Below are 25108 nucleotides of genomic sequence, written 5' to 3'. Positions count from 1 at the left end.
CCTTCGGCCCTCCCTGTTGTGTCGAACTGTGGAACCATTCTGAAGCTCATTTAACCTACACTATTCCCTTATCATCCATATGTTTATCCAACGACCATTTAAATGCCCTTAAAGTTAGCGAGTCTACTACTGTTGCAGGCAGTGCATTCCACACTGCTGCTACTCTGAGTAAAGAAACTACCTCTGACATGTGTCCTATATCTATCACCCATCAATTTAAAGCTATGTCCCCTAATGCTAGCCATTGCCACCTGAGAAAAAAGGCTCTCACTGTCCTCCCTATCTAACCCTCTGATTATTTTATATGTCTCAATTAAATCGCCTCTCGACCTTCTCTCTAATGAAAATAGCCTCATGTCTCTCAGCCTATCCACATAAAACCTCTCCTCCATACCAGACAGCATCCTCGTAAATCTCCTCTGAATCCTTTCCAAAGATTCCAATAATGCAGTGACCAGAACTATACACAATACTCCAAATGTGGCCGCACCAGAGTTTTGAACAGCTGCAGCATGATCTCATGGTTCCGAAACTCAATCTCTCTATCAATAAAAGCTAACACACTATAAGCTTTCTTAACAACCCTATCAACCTGAGTGGTAACTTTCAAGGAACTATGTACTGGACACCAAGATCTCTCTGCTCATCCAGACCACCCAAGAATTTTACCATTAACCCAGTACTCTGCATTCCTGTTACTCTTTCCAAAGTGAATCACCTCTCACTTTTCCACATTAAATTCCATTTGTCACCTCTCAGCCCAGCTCTGCAGGTTATCTATGTCTCTCTGTAGCCTACAACATCCTTCGTCAGTATCCACAACTCTACTAACATCAGTGTCATCTGCAAATTTACTAACCCATCCTTCTATGCCCACTTCCAGGTCACTTATGTAAATGACAAGCAAAGTGGACCCAAAACAGTTCCTTGTATACCCCAATAGTAACTGAGCTCCAGGATGAATATTTCCCACCAACTACCACCCTCTGTTTTCTTTCAGCTAGCCAATTTCTGATCCAAACCGCTAAATCACCCTCAATCCCATGCCTCCGTATCTTGTGCAATAGCCTACTGTGGGGAACCTTATCAAATGCCTTACTGAAATCCATATACACTACATCAACCGCTTTACCCTCATCCACCTGTTTGGTCACCTTCTCAAAGAACTCAATAAGGTTTGTGAGGCACGACTATCCCTAATCAACTTATTCTTCACTAGATGATTGTAAATTCTATCTTTCATAACCCTTTCCAACACTACCCACAACCAAAGTAAGGCTCACAGGTCCACAATTTCCAGGGATGTCTCTACTCCCCTTCTCAAACAACGGGACAACATTTGCTATCCTCCAGTCTTCTGGCACTATTCCTGTAGACAGTGACGACAAAGATCAAAGCCAAAGGCTCGACAATCTCCTCTCGGCTTCCCAGAGAATCCTAGGATAAATCCCCTCCGGCCCAGGGGACTTATCTATTTTTACACTTTCTAGAATTGCTAACACCACCTCCTTCTGCACCTCAATCCTATCTAGTGTAGTAGCCTGTGTCTCTGTATCCTCCTCGACCACATTGTCTTTTGCTATTGTGAATACTGACGAAAAGTATTCATTTAGCGTTTCCCCATCTCCTCTGACTCCAAGCAGAACTTTCCACTATTATGCTTGATTGCCCTTAATCTTACTCTCTTCATTCTTTTATTCCTGATATATCTATAGAAAGCCTTAGGGTTTTCCTTGATCCTATCCGCCAGTGACTTCTCATGACCCCTCCTGGTTCCTCTTAACTGTCTGTTTAGGTCTTTCCTGGCCATGACATCTCATCCTAACATAAGTCACCTTCTTTCTCTTGACAAGAGACTCAACTTCCTGAGTAAACCATTGTGCTCGACAACTTCTTCCCTGTCTGACCAGTGCATACTTATCAAGGACAAGCAGTAGCTGTTCCTTGAATAAGCTCCACATTTCAATTGTGCCCATCCCCTGCAGTTTCTTTCCCCATCCTATGCGTCCTAAATCTTGCCTAATCGCATCATAATTGCATTTCCCCCAGCTATAACTCTTGCCTATGGTATATACTTATCCCTTCCACCACTAAAGTAAACATAACCAAATTGTGGTCGCTATCACCAAAGTGCTCATCTACCTCCAAATCTAACACCTGGCCGGGTTCATTACCCCGTACTAAATCTAATGTGGCCTCGCCCAGTGTTGGCATGTCTGCATACTGCGTCAGGAAACCATCCTGCACACATTGGGCAAAACCTGACTCAAAGTACAAAAGGATCTGGGAGTGCTAGTCGAGGATTCTCTAAAGGTAAACATGCAAGTTGAGTCCATGATTAAAAAAGTGAATGCAATGTTGTCATTTATCTCAAGAGGGTTGGAATATAAAAGCAGCGATGTGCTACTGAGACTTTATAAAGCTCTGGTTAGGCCCCATTTGGAGTACTGTGTCCAGTTTTGGTCCCCACACCTCAGGAAGGACATACTGGCACTGGAGCGTGTCCAGCGGAGATTCACACGGATGATCCCTGGAATGGTAGGTCTAACATACGAGGAACGGCTGAGGATCCTGGGATTGTATTCATTGGAGTTTAGAAGAATAAGGGGAGATCTAATAGAAACTTACAAGATTATACATGGCTTGGAAAGGGTGGATGCTAAGAAATTGTTTCCGTTAGGCGAGGAGACTAGAATCCATGGACACAGCCTTAGAATTAGAGGGGTTAAATTCAGAACAGAAATGCGGAGACATTTCTTCAGCCAGAGAGTGGTGGGCCTGTAGAATTCATTGCCGCGGAGTGCAATGGAGGCCGGGACGCTAAATGTCTTCCAGGCAGAGATTGATAATTCCTTGTGACATCAAGAATTTAAGGGCAACGGAGAGAATGCGGGTAAGTGGAGTTGAAATGCCCATCAGCCATGATTGAATGGGCCGAATAGCCTTACTTCCACTCCTATGTCTTATGGTCTTATCTAAAGTACTTGAACTGTAGTATTTCTAGTCAATATTTGGAAAGTTAAAGTCCCCCATAAAATCTACCCTGTCACTCTCGCTCCTATCGAGGATCATCTTTGTTATCCTATCCTCTGTGGAACTATTTGGAGGCCTATAGAAAGCTCCCAACGGGGTAACATCTCCTCTCCTGTTTCTAATTCAGCCCATACTGCCTCAGAACACAAGTCCTCAAACATCCTTCCTGCGACCATAATACTGTCCTTGACTAACAGTGCCACACCACCCCTTTTACCATTTTCTGTGTTCTTACTGAAACATCTAAGTCTCGGAACCTGCAATAACTATTCCTGTCCCTGCTCTATTCAGGCCTCTGAAATGGATTAAAATCCCAGGTACCAACCCATGTTGCAAGTTATCTTATTCCAGATGCTCTTGGCGTTGAAGTATACACACTTCAAACCAACTTCTTGTCTGCTGGTGCCATTTTGAAATCTTAGTTCTGACTTCACCACTCTCTCCCTCCCATCTACTTGAACTACAATTTCGGTTCCTATCTCCCTGCTGAATTAGTTTAAACCCACCTGAAGAGCATTAGCAAATGCTCTCGTTCCCACAGAGCTTCCTATCTGTCCCCCTAACTATGGAGTCACAAAGTTAGAGAGATGTACAGCATGGAAACAGACCCTTCGGTCCCACTCGTCCATGTCGGCCAGATATCCCAACCCAATCTAGTCCCACCTGCCAGCACCCGGCCCAGAACCCTCCAAACTCTTCCTATTCATATACCCATCCAAATGCCTCTTAAATTGTATCAGTCTCCACCACTTCCTCTGGCAGCTCATTTCATACAAGTACCACCCTGTGTGTGAAAACATTGCTCCTTAGGTCTCTCTTAAATCCTTCCCCTCTCATCCTAAACCTATGTCCTCTAGTTCTGGATTCCCCCACCCCAGGGAAAAGGCCTTGTCTGAAACTTACATGAGTGACACACTTTGAAGAAGAGTTGGATAACTATTCAATGCATTATAATTTATTTGGTCTTAGTATAGCAACAGCTATAAGTTTTTGACCAATCCAATACTTTCTTCTATGACTCTGCTCATAGACATTCTTCCTTACAGTATATTGTCTTTACTGCTATGACACATACAAATAGCAGACTTCTGTGAGCTAATGAATTGTACCTTATTTAGGGGAGGATACACAATTTGACTACTTTTATATAAAATTAATAACCGCAATATTTATTCCTATGTATATTTTACCTCTTCCCACTTCCCTTCTGAGCAACAGGGGTGGACTCTGTGCCAGAGACCTGTGCCCCATTGCTTACCCCTGGTAAATCGCCTCCCCCAGCAGCATCCAAAACATTACACTTGTTATGGGGAACAGCCACAGGAGATCCCTGGACTGCCTGCCAGTTCCCTTTCCGTCCCCTGACATTAACCTATCTACCACCTCCTTTTACCTGAGGTGTGACTACCTCCCTGTAACTCCTCTCAATAACTCCCTCCGCCTCCCTAATGATCCAAAGTTCAACCAGCTCCAGTTCCAGTTCCCTAATGCGGTTTTTGAGGAGCTGGAGTTGGGTGCACTTCCCACAGATGCAGTCAGCAGGGACACTACTGGTGACCCTTACCTCCCACATCCTACAGGAGGAACATTCAACTCCATTCTCACTCTTCTAAATTCCCAATAAGACTACTGAAAAACTTTAAAAAAAAAAATACACTTTACCAATTGGTGCACTTTTGTTTAGAGGAGGAGGATGGGTGAGAGACAGTACCCGAGTAGTGTTTTGGGTAAAGCAACCACACAACTATAAAGCCTCACTTACCCAGCAGTCCAGTGTCTGCTCCTGCTCAGTGTGCGCTCCACCTATACATGTGGTAAACCCTTTATATATTTTAAAATTTACCTTCCTGTCGGGCCTCTGATCCTTGCTGTCGCTCCTCCCACTTCAACTGCTGCCAAAGAAAAGTGAAGAACGCTGAACTCCTGAAGTAAGCTTTTCTTATCTTTTTAAATTTACTGATGGTGAGTTGTTTCCTTGAACTGCTGTTGACCACAATGTCATTAGGGAGAGAATTCCAGGATTTTGATCCACCTCTTTTGGGAAGCTATATTTTATGTTAATTTCCTCTTGTAATAAAAGTAAGAATATTGTTTCAGTTGTATAGGACATCTGGAGAGACCAAATCTCAAACACTGTACAGTTTTGGTTTCTTTATTTCAGGAAGGATATAAATCATTGGAGGCTGTTCAGGGAAGGTTTATTAGATTAATACCAGGAGAAAGCGCGTTATCTTCTGAGGGTAGCGTGCACAGGTTGGGCTAGTTTCCATTGGAGTTTAGAAAAGTTAAAGGTAAAGGCACAGTGGTAATGTTACTAGACTAGTAATCCAGAACGGCTAGGCAAAAGTGGGTACTGCAGATGTTGGAGATTAGAGCCGAGAGTGTGGTGCTGGCAAAGCACAGCAGGTCAGGCTGCATTGGATGAGCAAGAAAATAAATGTTTCTGGCAAAAACCCTTCACCAGGAATTTCTGATAAAGGGCTTTTGCCCAAAACATCGATCTTCCTGCTCCTCCAATGCTGCCTGGCGTGTTGTGCATTTCCAGCACCACACACTCTATTAGTAATCCAGGACCCCAGGTTAATGTTCTGGGAACATGGATTCAAATCCCACCATGGCAAATTTCAATGCAATAAAAAGCTGGAATAAAAACCAGCATAGTGACAATTACATTGATGGTAATTTTTTTTTAAAATTACAATCTGCTCCATTAATGTCCTTCAGAGAAGGAAGTCTGACATTGGTTATTCTAGGCCCATAGCAATGTGGTAGATTCTTTACTGCACTCTGAGAAATTAAGGATAGGCAATAAATGTTGGCATAGCCAGGAACATCTACATCCCATGAACGAATGTAAAAAAGCCTGGAATGCCTGCAAGGACCAGGGGCCGTACAGTGAGATAAGAATGGATGGCCAGCTTGGTCAGCTGACACCGACATGAATAGCCTCGATCTGGAGTGTTGTGTGTGGTTTTTATCTGACTGTGGAATGGGCATAATAAAGGTCTACGAAACTGACTTCCACAATGACAGGACTGACATAAGAATAGAGACTGGATCAGTATACTCACTGGAGTTTAGAAGAATCTGACGGAGCAATCTATAGAATTCTGACAGGATCAGACAGGGTAAACACAGGAAGGATATTTTTCCTGGTGACTGGGGAATCCAGAACCAGCGTCACAGTCTAGAGATACAGGGCAGACCATTTAGGATGGAAATCAGGAGAAATGTCTTCACTCAGAAAGTAGTGAGATTGTGGAATTCTCTGTCATGGAGTCACAGAGATGTACAGCATGGAAACAGACCCTTTGGTCCAATTCTTCCATGCCAACCAGCTATCCTAATCTAATCTAGTCCCATTTGCCAGCACCCGGCCCATATCCCTCTAAACCCTTTGTATTCATATACCCATTCAGATGCCTTTTAACTGCTGCAATTGTACCAGCCTCCACCACATCCTCTGGCAGCTCATTACATACACGTGCTACCCTCTTTGTGAAAAAAGTTGCCCCTTAGGTCTCTTTTATATATCTTTCCCCTCACCTTAAACCTATGCCCTCTAGTTCTGGACTCCCCCACCCCAGGGAAAAGATTTTCTCTATTTATGCTATCCATCCTCCTCACGATTTTATAAACTTCTACAAGGTCACCTCTCAGCCTCTGATGCTCCAGGGAAAACAGCCTGAGCCAATTCAGCATCTCTCTATAGCTCAAATCCTTGTAAATGGTTTGTGAGCCATTTCAAGTTTCACAACATCCTTCCTAGAGGAAGATCAGAATTGCATGCAATATTCCAAAAGTGGCCTAACCAACTTATAGCCGCAGCATGACGTCCCAACTCCTGTACTCAATGCACTTTCCAATCAAGGAAAGCATACCAAACACCACCTTCACTATCCTATCTACCAGTGACTCCACTTTCAAGGAACTATGAACCTGCACTCCAAGGTCTCTGTTCAGCAACACTCCCTCGGACCTTACCATTACATGTATAAGTCCTGTTCAGATTTGCTTTCCCAAAATGCAGCACCTCACATTTATCTATATTAAACTCTAAACAAAGATGTTGAGGCCAAAATATAGAATGTTTTCAAGAAGGAGATAAGGCCAAAAGGATCAAAGGATATGGGGCGAAAGCAGGAGCAAGGTACTGAATTTGATGGTCAGCCATGATCATGTTGAATGGCAGAGCAAGCTTGAAATAATGAATGGCCGACTCCTATTCCTATTTACGACATCTCTATGAGCAAAGTGTATGAGTGCAGGAATAGGTAATTCAGTCCATCAGGTCTGCTCGGTCATTTGATATTTTTCTTATCCTCTTTCTCGTGTCTCCTCCCTAAAATTTTGCAACCATTTTTAAAATTCCCAACCTGTGGAAATAGTTATCTTTATCTATCCCATATTTTTCCAGTTGTTATAGAGTCATAGTCATAGAGATGTACAGCATGAAAACAGACCCTTCGGAATAGGAGTCGGCCATTCATTATTTCAAGCTTGCTCTGCCATTCAACATGATCATGGCTGACCATCCAATTCAGTACCTTGCTCCTGCTTTCGCCCCATATCCTTTGATCCTTTTGGCCTTCGGTCCAACCTGTCCATGCCGACCAGATATCCCAACCTAATCTAGTCCCACCTGCCAGCACCTGACCTATATCCCTCCAAACCCTTCCTATTCATCTACCCATCCAAATGCCCCTTAAATGTTGCAATTGTACCAGCCTTCACCACTTCCTCTGGCAGCTCATTCCATACACCTACCACCCTCTGCGTGAAAAAGTTGTCCCTTAGGTCTCTTCCCCTCTCACCCTAAACCTATGCTCTCTAGTTCTGGATTACCCGACCCCAGGGAAAAGACTTTGTCTATTTATCCCATCCATGCCCCTCATAATTTTGTAAACCTCTATAAGGTCACCCCTAAGCCTCCAACAGCCCCAGCCTGTTCAGCTTCTTCTTGGAGCTCAAATCCTCCAACCCTGGCAAAATCCTTGTAAATCTTTTCTGAACCCTTTCAAGCTTCACAATATCTTTCCGATAGGAAGGAGACCAGAATTGCACACAATATTCCAACAGTAGCCAAACCAATGTCCTGTACAGCCACAACATGACCTCCCAGCCCCTGTACTCAATACTCTCACCAATAAAGGAAAGCATACCAAACACCACCTTCACTATCCTATCTACATGCGACTCCACTTTCAAGGAGCTATGAACCTACACTCCAAGGTCTCTTTGTTCAGCAACATTCTCTAGGACCTTACCATGAAGTGTATCCATCCTGCTAAGACTTGCTTTCCCAAAATGCAGCACCTCGCATTTATCTGAATTAAACTCCATCTGCCTCTTCTCAACCCATTGGCCCATCTGGTCCAGATCCTGTTGTAATCTGAGGTAACCCTCTTCACTGTCCACTACACCTCCAACTTTGGTGTCATCTGCAATATCACTAACTGTACCTCTTATGCTCGCATCCAAATCATTTATGTAAATGACAAAAAGCAGAGGACCGAGCACCGATCCTTTGGCACTCCACTGGTCACAGGCTTCCAGTCTGAGAAACAACCCTCCACCACTACCCTCTGTCTTCTACCTTTTGAGCCAGATCTTTATCCAAATGGCTAGTTCTCCCTGTATTCCATGAGATCTAACCTTGCTCATCAGTTGCCCATGGGGAACCTTGTCGAACGCCTTACTGAAGTCCATATAGATCACATTTACTGCTCTGCCCTCATCAATCCTCTTTGTTACTTCTTCAACAAACTCAATCAAGTTTGTGAGACATGACTTCCCACACACAAAGCCATGTTGACTATCCCTAAACAGTCATTGCCTTTCCAAATACATGTGCATCCTGTTCCTCAGGATTCCCTCCAACAACTTGCCCACCACTGAGGTCAGGTTCACCGGTCTATAGTTCCCTGGCTTGTCTTTACCGCCCTTCTTAAAAAGTGGCACCACGTTTGCCAACCTCTAGTCTTCCGGCACCTCACCTGTGGCTATCGATGATACAAATATCTCAGCAAGGGGCCTAGCAATCACTTCTCTAGCTTCCCACAGAGTTCTCGGGTACACCTGGTCAGGTCATGGGGATTTATCCACCTTTTAACTTTAAGACCTCCAGCACTTCCTCCTCTGTAATCTGGACATTTTACAAGATGTCACTATCTATTTCCCTACAGTCTATATCTTCCATATCCTTTTCCACAATAAATACTGTTGCAAAATATTCATTTAGTATCTCCCCCATTTTCTGTGGCTCCACACAAAGGCCGCCTTTCTGATCTTTGAGGGGCCCTATTCTCTCCCTAGTTATCCTTTTGTCCTTAATATATTTGTAAAAACCCTTTGGATTCTCCTTAATTCTATTTGCCAAAGCTATCTCATGTCCCCATTTTGTCCTCCTGATTTCCCTCTTAAGTATACTCTTACTTACTTTATACTCTTCTAAGGATTCACTCGATCTATCCTGTCTATACCTTACATATGCTTCCTTCTTTTTCTTAACCAAGCCCTCAATTTCTTTAGTCATCCAGCATTCCCTATACCTACCAGCCTTCCCTTTCACCCTGACGGGAATATGCTTTCTCTGGATTCTTGTTATCTCATTTCTGAAGGCTTCCCGTTTTCTAACCGTCCCCTTACCTGCGAACGTCTGCCTCCACTCAGCTTTTGAAAGTTCTTGCCTAATACCATCAAAATTGGCCTTTCTTCAATTTAGAACTTCAACTTTTAGATCTGGTCTATCCTTTTCCATCACTATTTTAAAACAAATAGAATTATGGTCGCTGGTCCCAAAGTGCTCCCCCACTGACACCTCAGTCACCTGCCCTGCCTTATTTCCCAAGAGGAGGTCAAGTTTTGCACCTTCTCTAGTAGGTATATCCACATACTGAATCAGAAAATTGTCTTGTACACACTTAAGAAATTCCTCTCCATCTAAACTTTTAACACTATGGCAGTCCCAGTCAATGTTTGGAAAGTTAAAATCCCCTCCCATAACTACTCTATTATTCTTACTGATAGCTGAGATCTCCTTACAAGTTTGTTTCTCAATTTCCCTCTGACTATTGGGGGGGTCAATAATACAATCCCAATAAGGTGATCATCCCTTTCTTATTTCTCAGTTCCACCCAAATAACTTCCCTGGATGTATGTCTGGGAATATCCTCCCTCAGCGCAGCTGTAATGCTATCTCCTAACAAAAATGCCACTCCCCCTCTTCTCTTGCCTCCCTTTCTATCCTTCCTGTAGCATTTGTATCCTGGAACATTAAGCTGCCAGTCCTGCCCATCCCTGAGCCATGTTTCTGTGATTGCTATGATATCCCAGTCCCATGTTCCTAACCATGCCCTGAGTTCATCTGCCTTCCCTGTTAGGCCCCTTGCATTGAAATAAATGCAGTTTAATTTATTAGTCCTACCTTGTCCCTGCCTGCCCTGACTGTTTGACTCACTTCTGTTCTCAGCTGTACCCATATCAGATTGATCTCTTTCCTCACTATCTCCCTGGGCCCCACCCCCCCCCACCTTACTAGTTTAAATCCTCCCAAGCAGTTCTAGCAAATTTCCCTTCCAGTATATTTGTCCCTGCTTATCTTAAAGACTTTGATCAGAATACGTCTTAACTGTACAAATTCTAGAGTCAACTCATCTTTTTTTGTAATCTCTCCTCATAGCTTAATCCTGAAGTCCAGGTATCATTCTTGCAATCCTACATTGTATTCCCTCCAAGGTCAGTATATGTTTCCTATGGTATGGTGTCCAGATCTGCTGTCACTACTCCAAGTGGGGCCTAACCAGGGTTTTGTATAACAGCAATATAACTTCTGTATCCTTGTACTCCAGTCCTCTCGATATAAAAACTAGCATTTCGCTAGTTGCTGTGCCTGCTTGTGACATTTTAAAGATCAATGCATCTGAACCCCCAAGTCTTTTTGGACATCTACTGTATAGAACATAGAATAATACAGCGCAAGACAGGCCCTTCGGCCTTCGATGTTGCGCCAACCTGTGAATTATTTAAGTCCATCCCCCGACACTATCCCATCATCATCCATGTGCTTATCCAAGGACTATTTAAATGCCCCTAATGTGGCTGAGTTAACTACATTGGCAGACAGGGCATTACACACCCTCCCCCTTTACTCTCTGAGTAAAGAACCTGCCTTTAACATCTGTCTTAAATCTATCACCCCTCGATTTGCAGCTATGTCCCATCGTACAAGTCAATTTCATAATCCTAGGAAAAAGACACTCACTGTCCACCCTATCCACTCCTCTGATTATCTTTTATGTCTCTATTAAATCCCCTCTTAGCTGCCTTCTCTCCAATGAGAACAGACCCAAGTCCTTCAGCCTTTCCTCATAAGACCTTCCCTCCAGACCAGGCAACATCCTGGAAAATGTATTTAACTTTATACCATCTAGAAAGTACCTTGATCTATCCTTTATTGGGCCAAAGTCGATAACATCACACTTGCCTCTTTTGAACTCCATCTTCCACAGCTTAGTCCATTCACCTAATCTATCAATATCACTTTGTAACTTTGTGCCATCATCTACATTGTCTACAATACCACCTAACTTTGTGTCATCAGCAAATTTAGGTACTTTACTTTCTATGCCGTTATCCATGAGGTTGAACATAACGTGAATAACATGAGGCCCTAACACAGATCCTTGTGGAATGCTATCAGTCACATCCTCTCAATGTGACCATTCTTACCCATTACCCCTATTATCTGTTGCCTGTTACTCAACCAGTTTCTTTATAAGAACCTGAAGGACCTGACAAGGTGGATGGAGCAAGTATGACCCCTCTCGCCGCTCAATCCAGAACCATAGGGAATGATTTTAAAATTACAGTTTGCCCTTTTATGACAGAGATGAGAAGAACATTTTTCTGAGTGTGGTATGATTTTTGAAGTTCTCTGCCTCAGAAGACAGGATCATTCAATGTGTTTTTAAAACAGATGGATAGATTTTTTTTTAGGAAGGGAAATTGAGAGTTGTCAGACAAGGATGATGGGAATGTGAATTTGAAACATCAAGCAGATCAACCATGGCCTTATTGAATCGCTGGAGCATACTTGTCTATTTCGGCTCCTAATTTTTATGTTCAGCACCATTCATGACAACTCAGTCTGCAGCAAGAACTGAACAACAACCAAACCTTCAGCTTTTAGAGGTGAAACAAGCATTTGCACTACACAATTGCCAGGCAATACCAACCAAGAAGAGTAAAATCTTAACCTTGACCAGAAACTGAACTGGACTAGCCAGATTAATACTGTGGCAATAACGGCTATAAGTAATTATCTCCTGACTACGCAACCTCTGTACACCATCCACAAGTCGTTCTGGTTTCGTTAACACAAATTTGCTAAAATGTGATTGACGAATTGGGACACTATTTTGAAAGCATGAACTTTTAAAATGTGCTGGCTGTAATGCAATTACATCACCAACACTTTAAGCACTGTTTCTAAAGCATGATTTTTCTATAATGCAGGGTTGCACAAGAACGCAACCATCGAATTATAGAAGGACTACCTATACTTAGCATAAGTTGAAAGTATGATGGAATGCTCTCCTTTTGTCTGGATGAATGCAACACTCAAGCTGCTTGATACCATCTGGACAAAGCATCTCTTAACTGGCACCCTATCCACCACCTTCAGTGTTGACTTCACCAGTGGCATGCAGGCATCTACAGTAACTGTGAGACCCTTCTGACTGCACCTTCCAATCTGTGACGTGAAAGAACAAGGGCATCAGATGCAGGGGGGGACACCACCACTGCAAGTTCCACTCCTAGCCACATACTACCGTGACTTGGAACTATATTGTCGTTCCTTCATTGTGGTTGGGTAAAACTGCTGGAGTTTCCTTCCGAACATCAATGTGAGTGTCCCTATACTCCAAACACTACAGTGGTTCAAGAAGGCAATTCACCATCAGCTCCTTCAATGCAGTTAGAGATGGGCAGTAAGTACTGATACCCACATCGCATGAATGAATAATAATTTTTAAAAAGTGTGAGGGGTGGCCACTCAAATTTCTATTATCACCATGTTACAATGATCTTCTCATAGTGGATACTCAAATCATTGGTTCTCAAGAAGACTATTGAAGGAAATGGCAGAGGTGGAAAGAAGTGCAGAATCAGTGTTTGAATTCATCAATGTAATGTCTGTTTTAAAATGCAGTAATTAGGCTTGTCTCTTTCAGCTCACACAAAAGATATGCCATTTACCTGTGAGACTTGTGGGAAGTCATTTAAACGCAGTATGTCACTGAAAGTCCACTCTCTGCAGCATTCGGGAGAGAAACCTTTCAAATGTGAGGTAAGTGCCGTGCGATGTTTGCAACTTCCCTCTTCCTTCCTTCCACCATTCCCCCATCTTCCCTTTTAACCAGGAAAGAATCAATCGTTGAAATAGAGTAAAAATATAACTTCCACCTGCTGCTTTTTAGTGAGGTCAGTTTCCTTGTTTGTGTCAGAATTAGACATAACCAGTGCCAGCTGAAATTATTATGTAATCAAGTAAGATACAAACCCCATTTCCCTCCAAGTTTCATAACTTTATTCACAGAATCACAGAATTATTACAGTGCAGAAGGAGGCCATTCATCACGTCATGTCTGGATTGGCTTAGTGCATTTTGTGTCTTTCCCCCATACTCTTGCACATTGCTTCTATTTTAATAACCATTCAACACTTTTTAAGTGTTACACCTTGAGAAGTTTAAGATGGAAATACCACTGAATACGTCAGTGTGCTTCAGTGGCTTTTAGTGCCAGAGACACATTATGGTCTGAAAGTTACAGTCTGGTGTTACTTGTCAGCCTGGTTTTGGGACCAACATCAATGAGTAGTTGAGGTAGAGATGGCGACAGTGAATGTCGGGCTGGTGAGTTGGACTACTAGTGAACTAGCCAGCTTTGTTCTCGCTGACCCAATCTGTTGCAGTCACCCAAGGCCTTGATCAGCTTTTCTTCTTTATGTACTGTTATGCAAACACTGTGGCATCTATCCTGATAGCTACTTCAGTCAATATGGTACTGGTGTGTCATGGATTGAATTGGGAAAATGCAGACTGTGGAGATTTTTTTTAACGCTGTTTTGGCAACCGTTTATGATTTAAGTCGGTCTGTTCTCAACCTTGGTGTCACATTTGATCTTGAGATGCCTTTCCAGCTTTGTGAGAAAAAAAATTATTCACACTTAAAGTGTTGAAAATGAGAGCGCATAGAGTTAAGGTAATTAGCAAAAAAAGCAATGGAGACACAAAGAGAAACTTTCACACAGCACGTGTTAAGCATTGTAATGCACTGCCTGAGAGTGTGACAGAGGCAGGTCCAGTGGAGACATTCAAGAAAGAATTAGATTGGTGTCTGAAAAGGAAGAATGTGCAAGGTTTACCCACAAAAGGTGGTTGTATGTCACTTGGAGAGCCAGTTCAGAGATCCGGCTTGGTCACGGTGGGCCAAATGGCCACCTTGACTATTGAAACAGTTGGGTGATTGTGTATTAATATTTCTCTTGACTGCATTAACCAGCTTGTGGAAGGGGCAAGTAGAATTAGTGAAAGTTGGTGCCTTGCAAGGTGTCCTGTCTACATTGTAACAGGCATTGGCCATTCTGCCTTGTTTGCCGTTTAGTTGCATTCATTTACATGCTAAAACCTGAAAGCTATAGCTTTGAGTGCTGATCTAATAGTGGTATCCAGAACTAGGAGGCACAATTTCAGAATAAAGCCTATTTATGGCTGTCATGTGGAGGAATATCTTGATCTTAGGACTTCTCTGAACATATTCAGAGCTGAGAGAGACAGATATCTATTCAGGTAAACAGGCAGAAAACTGGAGTTAAGGTCAAGATTTTATTGACTGGTTAAGCAGACACGAGAATCCATATGCCTACTGCTGCCCCTTTTTCTATGTGCTTAAGTTCCAGAAGTATCTGAAACAGGAAACAGTACCAAACATCCACTTGGAAACTTGCCTCTATTCTTACTATACTGTTTAATAGTTGTTATATGCATCTGCTAGATATTTTTTGGCAATTGACTCACTTCTTTTGAAACGAAGTGGGAATTTTGGCATAGCATACTCTGAGGCAGCAATGGTCACATTCACAAGTCTCTTGTCCCCGGGGGTTGCAATAATTTTCCAAGCCTTGCAATGGAGTCACTGTGGGGAAAACGCTTGCGAAGCTGAGTTTAAAAAGTTTTATATATATCCACGCGAATTGTATTTTTTAAATATGTTTTGATGTGTATTAAATATGTGAAATTCTTCTTCCCCCTGAGTCACGGTCCGCTTATAACCTAAAATCACAGGGTCTCAAGTCTTCAGGCTGCTAGGGCTTCTTGCTGTCCTACTTCCTCACTGTTGGCATCAGCTAGTGTCAAGTACTTCTCCACAGCGATGCAGCTGACTTTGGAACCCAATGACTTTCCCATCCAAACCACTACCACTTTCTTTATGGCCTTGGTCCCTGATATGTTGAGAGTCCTCATATTTCAGAGTGGCTCACAAGACTGAATTCATCTTTATGTGCATCCTGTAATCAAGTAGTTCCTTTCCAATGAACAGGAATTTGTAGAGCAAGGAGCAATGGAAAGTTAGGTGTGAAGTATCATCTTGAGGTTTCTGGTAGCAAAGGTTTTCTAAACCAAAACAGAAATTGCTGGAGAAGCTCAGCAGTTCTGGCAGCATCTGTGGAGAGAAATCAGAGTTATCATTGTGGGTCCAGTGACTCTCCTTCAGACCCTTCCTCACGTGAGCAAGAGTATTCTGTTGTCTTACATGGGTTCAAGTCCTACCTGCTCCCGAGGTGTGTAATAACATTGGCAAATGGGTTGATTATAAAATATGTATTTCTTGTGCTGAAAGCAACTTTCTAAAATGGAGGTCGATCTGGATCTGTTGCTGTTTGTAATTTGGCACGTTCCATTTCTGAGTTTTACAATGGCTGAGGTTTGGCAGAAAGATCCAGGGTGAGGCAGAGGATAAAGCGAGCAGTAGGAAAATCAGACCAGTAATGTCTGTGTCAGGGTGTTAATGGTACTATTGTACTCTGGCATCACATCAGTTTCAGTCGAATGATTGTTACATGAGTTTATGCCCAATAGCTACTTTTGGTTTAGCAGTTGTATAAAGACAAACATTTAAGATTTGGAGTTTTACCCCTGTCCTTTGATAGCACCATCTTTGAAGGGGCAAATGGTAGCAGGGAAGCGTAGGTATAATGATTTAAGAATCATGTGTCCAGTTGCTTCTTCCTGGTACCTGTTGGAAATTATTGAATTTAGTTAACATTTATAAAAATCCTGGAATGGAAGCATTGATGCATTTGCATTTACTGTAAGGAGCTGCACTAACCCTACCTTTTTTACACTTGTCTCTTCAATCATTAGAACTGCAATGAAAGATTCCAGTACAAGTATCAGTTGCGCTCTCATATGAGCATCCACATCGGACACAAGCAGTTCATGTGCCAATGGTGCGGCAAGGACTTTAACATGAAGCAGTATTTCGATGAACATATGAAGACGCACACTGGTACGACTTTTCAACTTTAACTAAACAGCTATTGTGATCAGAATTCAAAGCTCAAAGGACAATTTAACTTTTCTGTCCTCTAAGGAAAGTGGTGATGTATCTGACGCAGATTTGTTTGGAGGGTGGGGGAGAAGGAACAGTAATCATTTCAAATAATTTGTTCACCTGTTTCATTCTGAAAGAATAAATAAGCTTTTTTGTCATTTACTTCAATTTTAGATTACTCAGTGTGGAAACAGGCCCTTCGGCCTAACAAGTCCACACCGACAGCGAAGCGCAACCCACCCAGACCCATTCCCCTACATTTACCCCTTCACCTAACACTACGGGCAATTTAGCATGGCCAATTCACCTAACCTGCACATCTTTGGACTGTGGAAGGAAATCTGAGCACCCAGAGGAATCCCACGCAACACCTTTCCATTTTTATGTGTGTCCTAGTCATTATTCCTATTTCTGCAGTATTCCTCCAGAATTTCTATAATTTCCAGTTATCTGGAAAGATACTCTCTGATATCTTCTGTTTAGACAGCACATGTTAACATCCTATTTGCGCCTGCTCTTTGAGCTGCTCATACTTGTGTGAGACCCTACTCTTGCACCACTTCCATCCATTAAAATGTCTGAGGATATTCCTGGCTGGACATTGGGAGCAGACGTTATGGGTGGTTATGATTTTTTCTAAATGATTATCATAGAATCCCTACAGTGTGGAAGCAGGCCATTCAGCCCATCAAGTCCAAACTGACCCTCCGAAGAGCTACCCACCCAGATCCATCCCTCTGATTCCCATTGCTGATCCTCCTAGCCTGCACATCCCCAGACACTATGGACAATTTCACACAGCCAATCCACCTAACCTGCACATATTTGGACTGTTGGGAGTATTATGGTCCTGACCAAGCCCCCTCAAAATATTTTAAGAAGGTAGCCACATCCTAACTCTTTCTTATTTTCAAGGTAGATATGAAGCGCGTGTCCCAGATGTGATGTGACTGGTCAAAACTATTTAATATTAAGCAAAACACTATTTAAACACTATAATTAAAATACAAACAAAAGAAAGGAATTTAGAACAACTACTATTGGAAAACTTAACTGAATAATAGATACAGTACCTTTTGCTAATTAACTGTTTCAACATAGTAACATCCAATAAACATACCCCTTCGCAAAAAAGTAAATTCAGATCCAGATTTTTACATGCAGTACTCCATTCCATGAGGAAACAACATTAAGAGAAATTTCAGAGAAAGTAGCAGTTAGGAATAATTTTCTTAAGCACCAACCCTTCTGGGACCCAAACAGTCTCTAACTGCTATCACTAAAAATAAGCTAGAAAGACTGATTTGTGAGAACTGGCCACTCCTCTTCTATTGTTACAAAAAAACCCTAAAGGCCCACTAAACTATTGACTTAGGCAACCTTCAGTAGCCACTTCTGCACCTCTGCCTTTACAACCTCTCTTCAAAAAAACACCCAGCACAAAATTATTATTACCTCACAGGAGGAAACTGGGACACGCAGACATGAGGAGAATATGTAAACACAGTCGCCAAGGGCAAAATTGAACTTGGGTCCCAGTGCTAACCACTGAGCTTTTAATCTTTATTCATTCATGGGATGAGGGTGTCACTGGCTAAGCATTTATTGCCCATCCTTGCCAAGAGGGCAGTTAAGAGTCAACCACATTGTTGTGGGTCTGGAGTCACATGTCTCCCAGACCAAGTTAAGGATGGGAATTTCCTTCCCTAAAGGACATTAGTGAACCAGATGCATTTTTCTAAGAAAAAAAAATGGATTCATGATTATCATTAGATTCTTAATTCCAAATATTTATTGAATTCATATTTCACCATCTGTTGTGGCAGGATTCAAACCCAGGTCCCCAAATCATTATCTGAGTCTCTGGATTAACAGTCCAGTGATAATACCACTAGGCCACGTCCTCCCCTTAATGCCACCATATTATCCTGGCTATGAAGGATTCTGTGGAGTCCAGGGGTTGTGAGAAATGCACGCTGTTTCTTTCTCATAACTTCCTGCTGCTACTTCACTGCTGCTTCTAGATTGGTATAATCAACAAAACTTAGAATCAATTCTTCTAAATCTCGATCTGTTTTTGTATATGTGTGTACACTGCATTTGTGGCAAATGTTTGTACATACGAGAGAAATTAGATTTTAAAGTGGTTCAAAGGGAGTTCCACTAGTCAGTGCAAGTCGGAGAATTATAAGTTTATTGCTACATTTCTCCCTTCTTCATTATTGCTAAAGTTTATGCTCAAGCAAGACAGAAGCTTCTATCCTAATGCATGGGACAGTTGACCAAGTCAGCTGATCGTTAGCTGACGGTCTCTAGTAGTCAAGCAACTAAATTATTAGTATTTGATCATGCATTCAGATCTTTATTGAAAAATCTATACCATTATAGAAATGGCTTTAACTTTGTGTTCCAAAGTGAAAATGAAAGGGAAAACCTGCACACTGGTTGCTTGATTTTGGTAACAATATCAGTTTTCAAATCTTAGGTGTACGAAAGGAACTTTGCAGATGGTAATTTAAATCGCTAATATGAGCCATTCTGAGTACGTAAAACCCATGCCCAGGGATCTTGGTCATTTGCCTCCGGCTAATGCATCAAAAAGTCTTGAGCCTCTACCAGGAATTCTGTAAAAATTATACTGTCGGTCTTTCTCCCTATGTTAATATGATCTGGAAATGCAATATTATGAAGAAAGTTTCCACTCATTTTTCCTTTTCGCTGAGTACAGTTCCATGAATTCCTGGCATTCTGTTACCTCATCACGATGGCCATTCATCAAGTGTAAGGCCAGATCTATTTTTGCAATCTGTTTGATCATATAAGCCATCATCAGTCTGTGCTGTCCTCCACAAATGTGTAATTTCTATTTCCAAGTCCGATTGGTGTGTGACTTGGAGGGAAACTCAAAGGTGATGAGACTCCCGTGTATCTGCTACTGTTGACCTTCTAGTCATGATTTGGAGATGCCGGTGTTGGACTGGGGTGTACAAAGTTAAAAATCTCAACACCAGGTTATAGTCCAACAGGTTTAATTGGAAGTACACTAGCTTTCGGAGCTAGTGTGATCACCTGACGAAGGAGCGTCGCTCCGAAAGTTAGTGTGCTTCCAATTAAACCTGTTGGATTATAACCTGGTGTTGTGATTTTTAACCTTGACCTTCAAGATATTGATGATTGATAGGTGCTATCTTTGAACCCCCAATGAATTTCTTGTTAATAGTACATGCTGCTGCAACTCTGAGTCTGAAGTGGAGGGAGTAAATGTTGAAGGTGATGGATGAGATGCAGATCAAGCTGGCTGCTTTGTCTGGATAGTTAGAATTTCTTAAATATTGGTGCTATTCTGCTCAAGGCAAGTGGAAAGTATTTAATCCTGCTCATGTGTCTTGCTGATGGTGGCCAGACTATGAGAGGTCATAAGGTGAATTAGATGGAACCAGCTGGAATTGTTCTCCGTAGAACGGAGCAAGTTAACAGTGGAAAGGATTTGGTGGGAAGGTAGGCAGAGTTGATGGAACAATTCCTAATCCTGAAGTAGAAAGTGTTTTTGAGTGGCACGAAGTTCAGTAATCAGAGGACATAGATTTCAGATAATGGCAAAAGAACCAGAAAGAGCACAGCAAGTTGTTAAGCGTCTGAAATATGCTACCTGAAAAGTGGGGTATCGAAACAGATTAAATTGTAATTTTCAAAGGTGTTTGCATTTATCATTAAAAAGAAAACAACATGTAGGGCTGTGTGGAAAGAATCAGGACACAGACTAATTGAATAAATTGCAGACATGGCATAGACATGAGCCAGGTGACTATCTCCTGTCCTGTGTCATTCTGTAGTTTAGGACAATATAATGCTGTTTCATAATAAGAGATAGGAACAGGACATTAATGCCCTTAAGTCTGCTATGCCATTCCATACAATCATAGTTGATCAACCTCAGGCCGATAGGAACTGAAGAGAAAGGAACAGCAGTAGGACATTAAAGTCCCAAAGCTCGTGAGTCAGAATCACATTTTCACGATGTCACTATGCTGAATCATTCAGTCCTGAGTGTCAGAGGCAATCTCTTGTCTGTTGCTTCTGACTTTAGCTCATAGCTACTTCAGATCCAGTTTTGCTTGATTGCATTACATGTTCATTTCTCTCCCTTTTTTGTTCTTGGGACCTGTCTCTCTCACGTTTGTCACTTGTTGTCCATCACAAAAGCCTTGATAAACTGGCAGACTGCCTTGAACTGCGAGTAACAGTTACATTGATTGCAATCAGGGACAGTTATGTTAATTGCAAAAACCAAAAGAACTGTGGATTCTGGAAATCAGAAACAAAAACAGAAATGGCTGAAAAGCTCAGCAGATGTGGAGAGAAATCATAGTTAATGTTTTATCCCTTCCTCAAGTAGTTGGGCTCATGTACAACCCAGCTCAGATAACAATGGCAAGTTTCTTCTCCAAAGGACATTAGTAAGTTGATTTCTGTTTGTAACAGTCTGTCAACTTCTCATCATTTTCTTAACTGCCATAGTGGGAATTTAACTATGGTTCACAGACACGGAAGGATTTTACAGAACTAAGGGGTAAATGGAATTGAGACTTTAAATGTTTGCTGCAGCTATGATGGGCAAGTGGCCGCCTTCAGAGCTGTGTCATTGTGTTCTCTGGATTGTTGTCCAATAACATGATTTCTACATGATCGTAACCTCTTGGCAATTCAGGGCTGCAAGTTGAGTTTACATCCTCACTAATTGCTGAGTTAAAATGAAAAATTAATCTTTTATTTGCTTCCAGGGGAGAAACCGTACATCTGTGAAATCTGTGGCAAGAGCTTCACCAGCCGGCCAAACATGAAACGGCACCGCCGGACGCACACGGGCGAGAAGCCATATCCGTGCGATGTCTGTGGACAGCGCTTTCGTTTCTCCAACATGCTGAAGGCGCACAAGCAGAAGTGTTTCCGAGTCACCAACCCCATCACGGCAGACAGCAACCCCCTGAGCCTCACATCCGCCACGCCTCCCAACTCCAGTAACCCTCTCATCAGCCCCCATCCCCAATCACACCCTCACTCCCTCCCTCTGCCCCTCCTCCACTCCCTCCCACCAACTCTCCCCCCTCCCCCACACCTTCCGCCACCACCTCCCCTGTTTCCAGCTGGACGGATAAACGCCAACAACAACTGAATGGCTGTAAACGGAGGGCAGTTTTGATCCTCCGAACAAAAGAAGAGACAAGTGACTGTAGCAAACAGTCAGAAGCGCGCACTGGGTGTGACGCTGAATATATTCTGTTACCTGGAAGGAATATAACCAAAGGGGGCATACTTAACGAATGGGGACTCAGAGTCAAGCAACCTTGAAAAAAATCATGATTGATTTATGTAACAAAAAAAAACTATTTTGGTGTATTATTTACAGTAAGGATGTAGACAAAGGATTTTTGTTTTTTAATGTCATTATAGGACTAAAGACTATTACCAAGTAGTCTGAACTACTTTTAAAGGCATCCTAGACTTAAACTGCTCTCACTTAAAAAAAAGACTTTTTCTGTTTGCGTTTTTGAGCATAAATATCCCTGCAGCATATAATGCAAGAAGGACATGTACAGATTTAATGCAGAGAGCAAAGCTAAGCAGCAGCCCTTCATAAATGTGTTTCTAATATACTTACTTAATTAGCAAGGTATTTTGGGATTCCTCCCCTTTCTAAGCATCCCTTTCCACCTCTACAAACCCAATTCCTTCCCATACCCAATCCCACTCCTGTCCAACCCCAACCCCTTCCCAATCCCAAATTCCCCCCTCCCCCTCATTCCCAAACCCAGACCCATCCTTTTGAGCCTCCAAAGTGTAACCTGCTATTTTTTTAACACATGTTTAATTAAGTAAAGCAAGCTGTGCTTGTGTGTAGCAAGTTGAACCATTTACCATGGCATGTCTAAACCGACTTGACCTTTTAGCAGCCATTGTCGTCTTATGAGTGAACCGGAGCAGTGTTTATTTTACCATGGACTGTAGAGCTTACCACAGAAGCAACTGAGGTGAGAGGATAAGAGCGAATGGAACCAAGAGACTCCAGCTTGTGGCCAAGTACAGACACCAAAGAGGGAACGACGAACAAGATCAGTCACAGAAAGTAGGACTTCTCTCTCAGGCAATTAACAGCCTGGAGGTAGGGACCTGGGTGGAATGCAAAAGTATGCTGTGTCCACCTCCTACACCAGTTCACCTTACTGACTGCTTTGCCTCCAAAATTTATGGACATGTTTGTTGGGGCCTGCCAGGGATCCCTTGGAGGACCAAGTTAGCACTTGATGATCACGAGCACTGTCGCTTTTAATAGGAAAGTAGAGTTAATAAAGACAGAAATAAATATTTTCTTTTAATATTTAAAGTGCAGCAGAAGGACAGACCATTCCAATCGTTCTTATAGAACTGAGTCTGTAGTGTAAATGGGAATGAAACTGGTCAGTGCTGTTCAGGAGGATTCTGCACTAAGCCAAGCAGGCATGGTGTAATGGAGAGGACTGAGAAATTACGTGCAGTAGAAGTCAAGTAAGGAGTTTTGAGGTGTTGAAATCTCAGCAACAAGAAATATTGGGAAATACGTTGCTTTAAGTTGCAGCAGATGTGAGGGTTTTTGCACTGTTCATTAACATGAAACTTTACAGGCCCCAGGGAATAAAAAAAAGAAATGACATTCTCTTGCAAATGGTTGCCTTAAAGGACTTGAGTTACAGAGTTTAGCAAGACAAGGTTGGGAATCATTAGATATATTTGCACATCACAGAGATACTTCTCTCCCTCCTCCTGCAATTGTCATCAAATGTAGCTGAAATTCAGTCATAGAAACAATATGATGGGCTCAGATCTAAAGTGTGGTCAAATTAGAAGTGTGACTTGGTACCAGAACTGGGGATTCTTCTTTTTGTCTGGAGTTAAGCCCAGATGCGTCAGTTGTTTGCTGTCTGACGTAGGACTTTCAGCACATACTTCAGTGTTTCAGATAGTGCCTTTGTCATTATGCTGCTACTCTAGGATGAAAATCTCCTTGACTAGCTTCCCCCTGACCAAGGGCTTTTATTTTACTGGAAGGCATCCAGTATAATTGTGGCCCTGCTCACAAGTGTGAGCAAACACTCACAATTGACAGTGATAATGCGAGGTCTGGTTGAGCTTTTGATTTGGTAACCCTTCCAGTAACTGTTCAGGGTGGACTATATGACAAACCCAGGGATATTAATTGCATTGCTGCAGCATCCTTTCTGTCTGAGTCCAATTCACCTGAGACATCTTGACTTCAAAAATGGTGTGCCTTTCAAAGGTGCAGTTTTGTAAGTAGGATTGAAGGAGGAGGACAGAGAGGAGCAGTCTTCCATTGGCAACCCTGATACCATTGCTGCTACAGGTACCTTACCAGAAAGGTCTTGTACTTGACACAGCTGTCTGCTTGTGGGGCATTTTCACATATAGCTTTATGGGAAGAGTTCCCCAAAATTGAATCATTTCCACATGCTGCCATTTTAATCACCTTCTGTTCTATTGGACTAATGGATATTGCCATCCCTTTTAACTTGAACACTAACCTAGATTTTAAAGCATTACAAAGGGGAGAGCTTAATTTTTGAAGCCCACCTTAAACTGCAGCAATTACTTTCTTTGGGAGCTGGAAGAGACCTCTGATTTTAGAATGGCATTTTGTTGAATCATGCGGACATTACACTACATCCTCGCCATAGATTAATCTTTGTGTAATCATTAAATATCCATTTTTCCCTACCTATCCTAAAGTTTATTTGATCATAATGCAGGATTAAAATAATAGAAATTCAACTGAAACATTCAGTTTCATTGATGTGCTTATAGGCTGCTTTAACCATTTAAATCACTATTTTGCACCGGGGCATGGGAGAAGGCATTCTCTGTTTCTGAACTGCAGATTTTAGAGGAACCATTACTCTATTATTAGTAACAGCAGAGCAAAGTTTGTTTGCAAGTGCATTGTTAAGTCTCAAACTATTTTTTTTCACAGAATTTAACGTGCAGTATTTGTCATTGTACAGAGACAAGGAGGAAAATATCAGTGAAGCATCACAGTATTTTTAATATGCTCTTATCAGATACAGAGTTTAAAAAATTAAATAAAATAAAAAGTTGGTTATTGTAAAGACATAGGACTTTTAATATTCAATGTTTTGATACTTTTTGAATTCTGCCTGATTTGCTCATCCAGGAGATAAAGGACGACTGCACCTTGAGGCAGTAGCAATCTTTGGGACGGGCATCCTGATACTTATTTCCAGTATTGATAATTCAGCTGACTTTTAATTGGAATTGGTGTTCTAACATAGGAGCCCTCAGTTCATTAGCATGTAAACCTGCTAATTCTCTCAGATGCAGCAAAGCAGCATGGTGTAATGGGATGCTAGCCTGTTGTTATAGGATCCAACAGTAATGACAGCAAACTT

General features: G+C 42.1%; 1 protein-coding gene across 9 annotated transcripts in view; it reads left to right on the top strand.

Moving 5' to 3' along the window:
• Positions 1-24810, top strand: part of zbtb47b (zinc finger and BTB domain containing 47b) — a 289481-nt gene extending 264671 nt beyond the window's left edge. For all 9 annotated transcript variants that reach the window (XM_072576343.1, XM_072576338.1, XM_072576345.1 and 6 more), the window contains 3 exons: positions 13269-13384; positions 16463-16607; positions 21434-24810. In XM_072576343.1, coding sequence (XP_072432444.1) covers positions 13269-13384; positions 16463-16607; positions 21434-21825 — 653 coding nt within the window. In that variant the 3' untranslated portion in view covers positions 21826-24810. The remainder of the gene's footprint in view (positions 1-13268; positions 13385-16462; positions 16608-21433) is intronic.
• Positions 24811-25108: the final 298 nt, after the last annotated feature.

Source organism: Chiloscyllium punctatum, chromosome 8 (assembly GCF_047496795.1).
Source record: "Chiloscyllium punctatum isolate Juve2018m chromosome 8, sChiPun1.3, whole genome shotgun sequence".
NCBI classification, from domain to species: Eukaryota; Metazoa; Chordata; class Chondrichthyes; order Orectolobiformes; family Hemiscylliidae; genus Chiloscyllium; species Chiloscyllium punctatum.
Note: the sequence above shows the minus strand (reverse complement) of the source record. Positions and strands in the feature narration are given on the sequence as shown.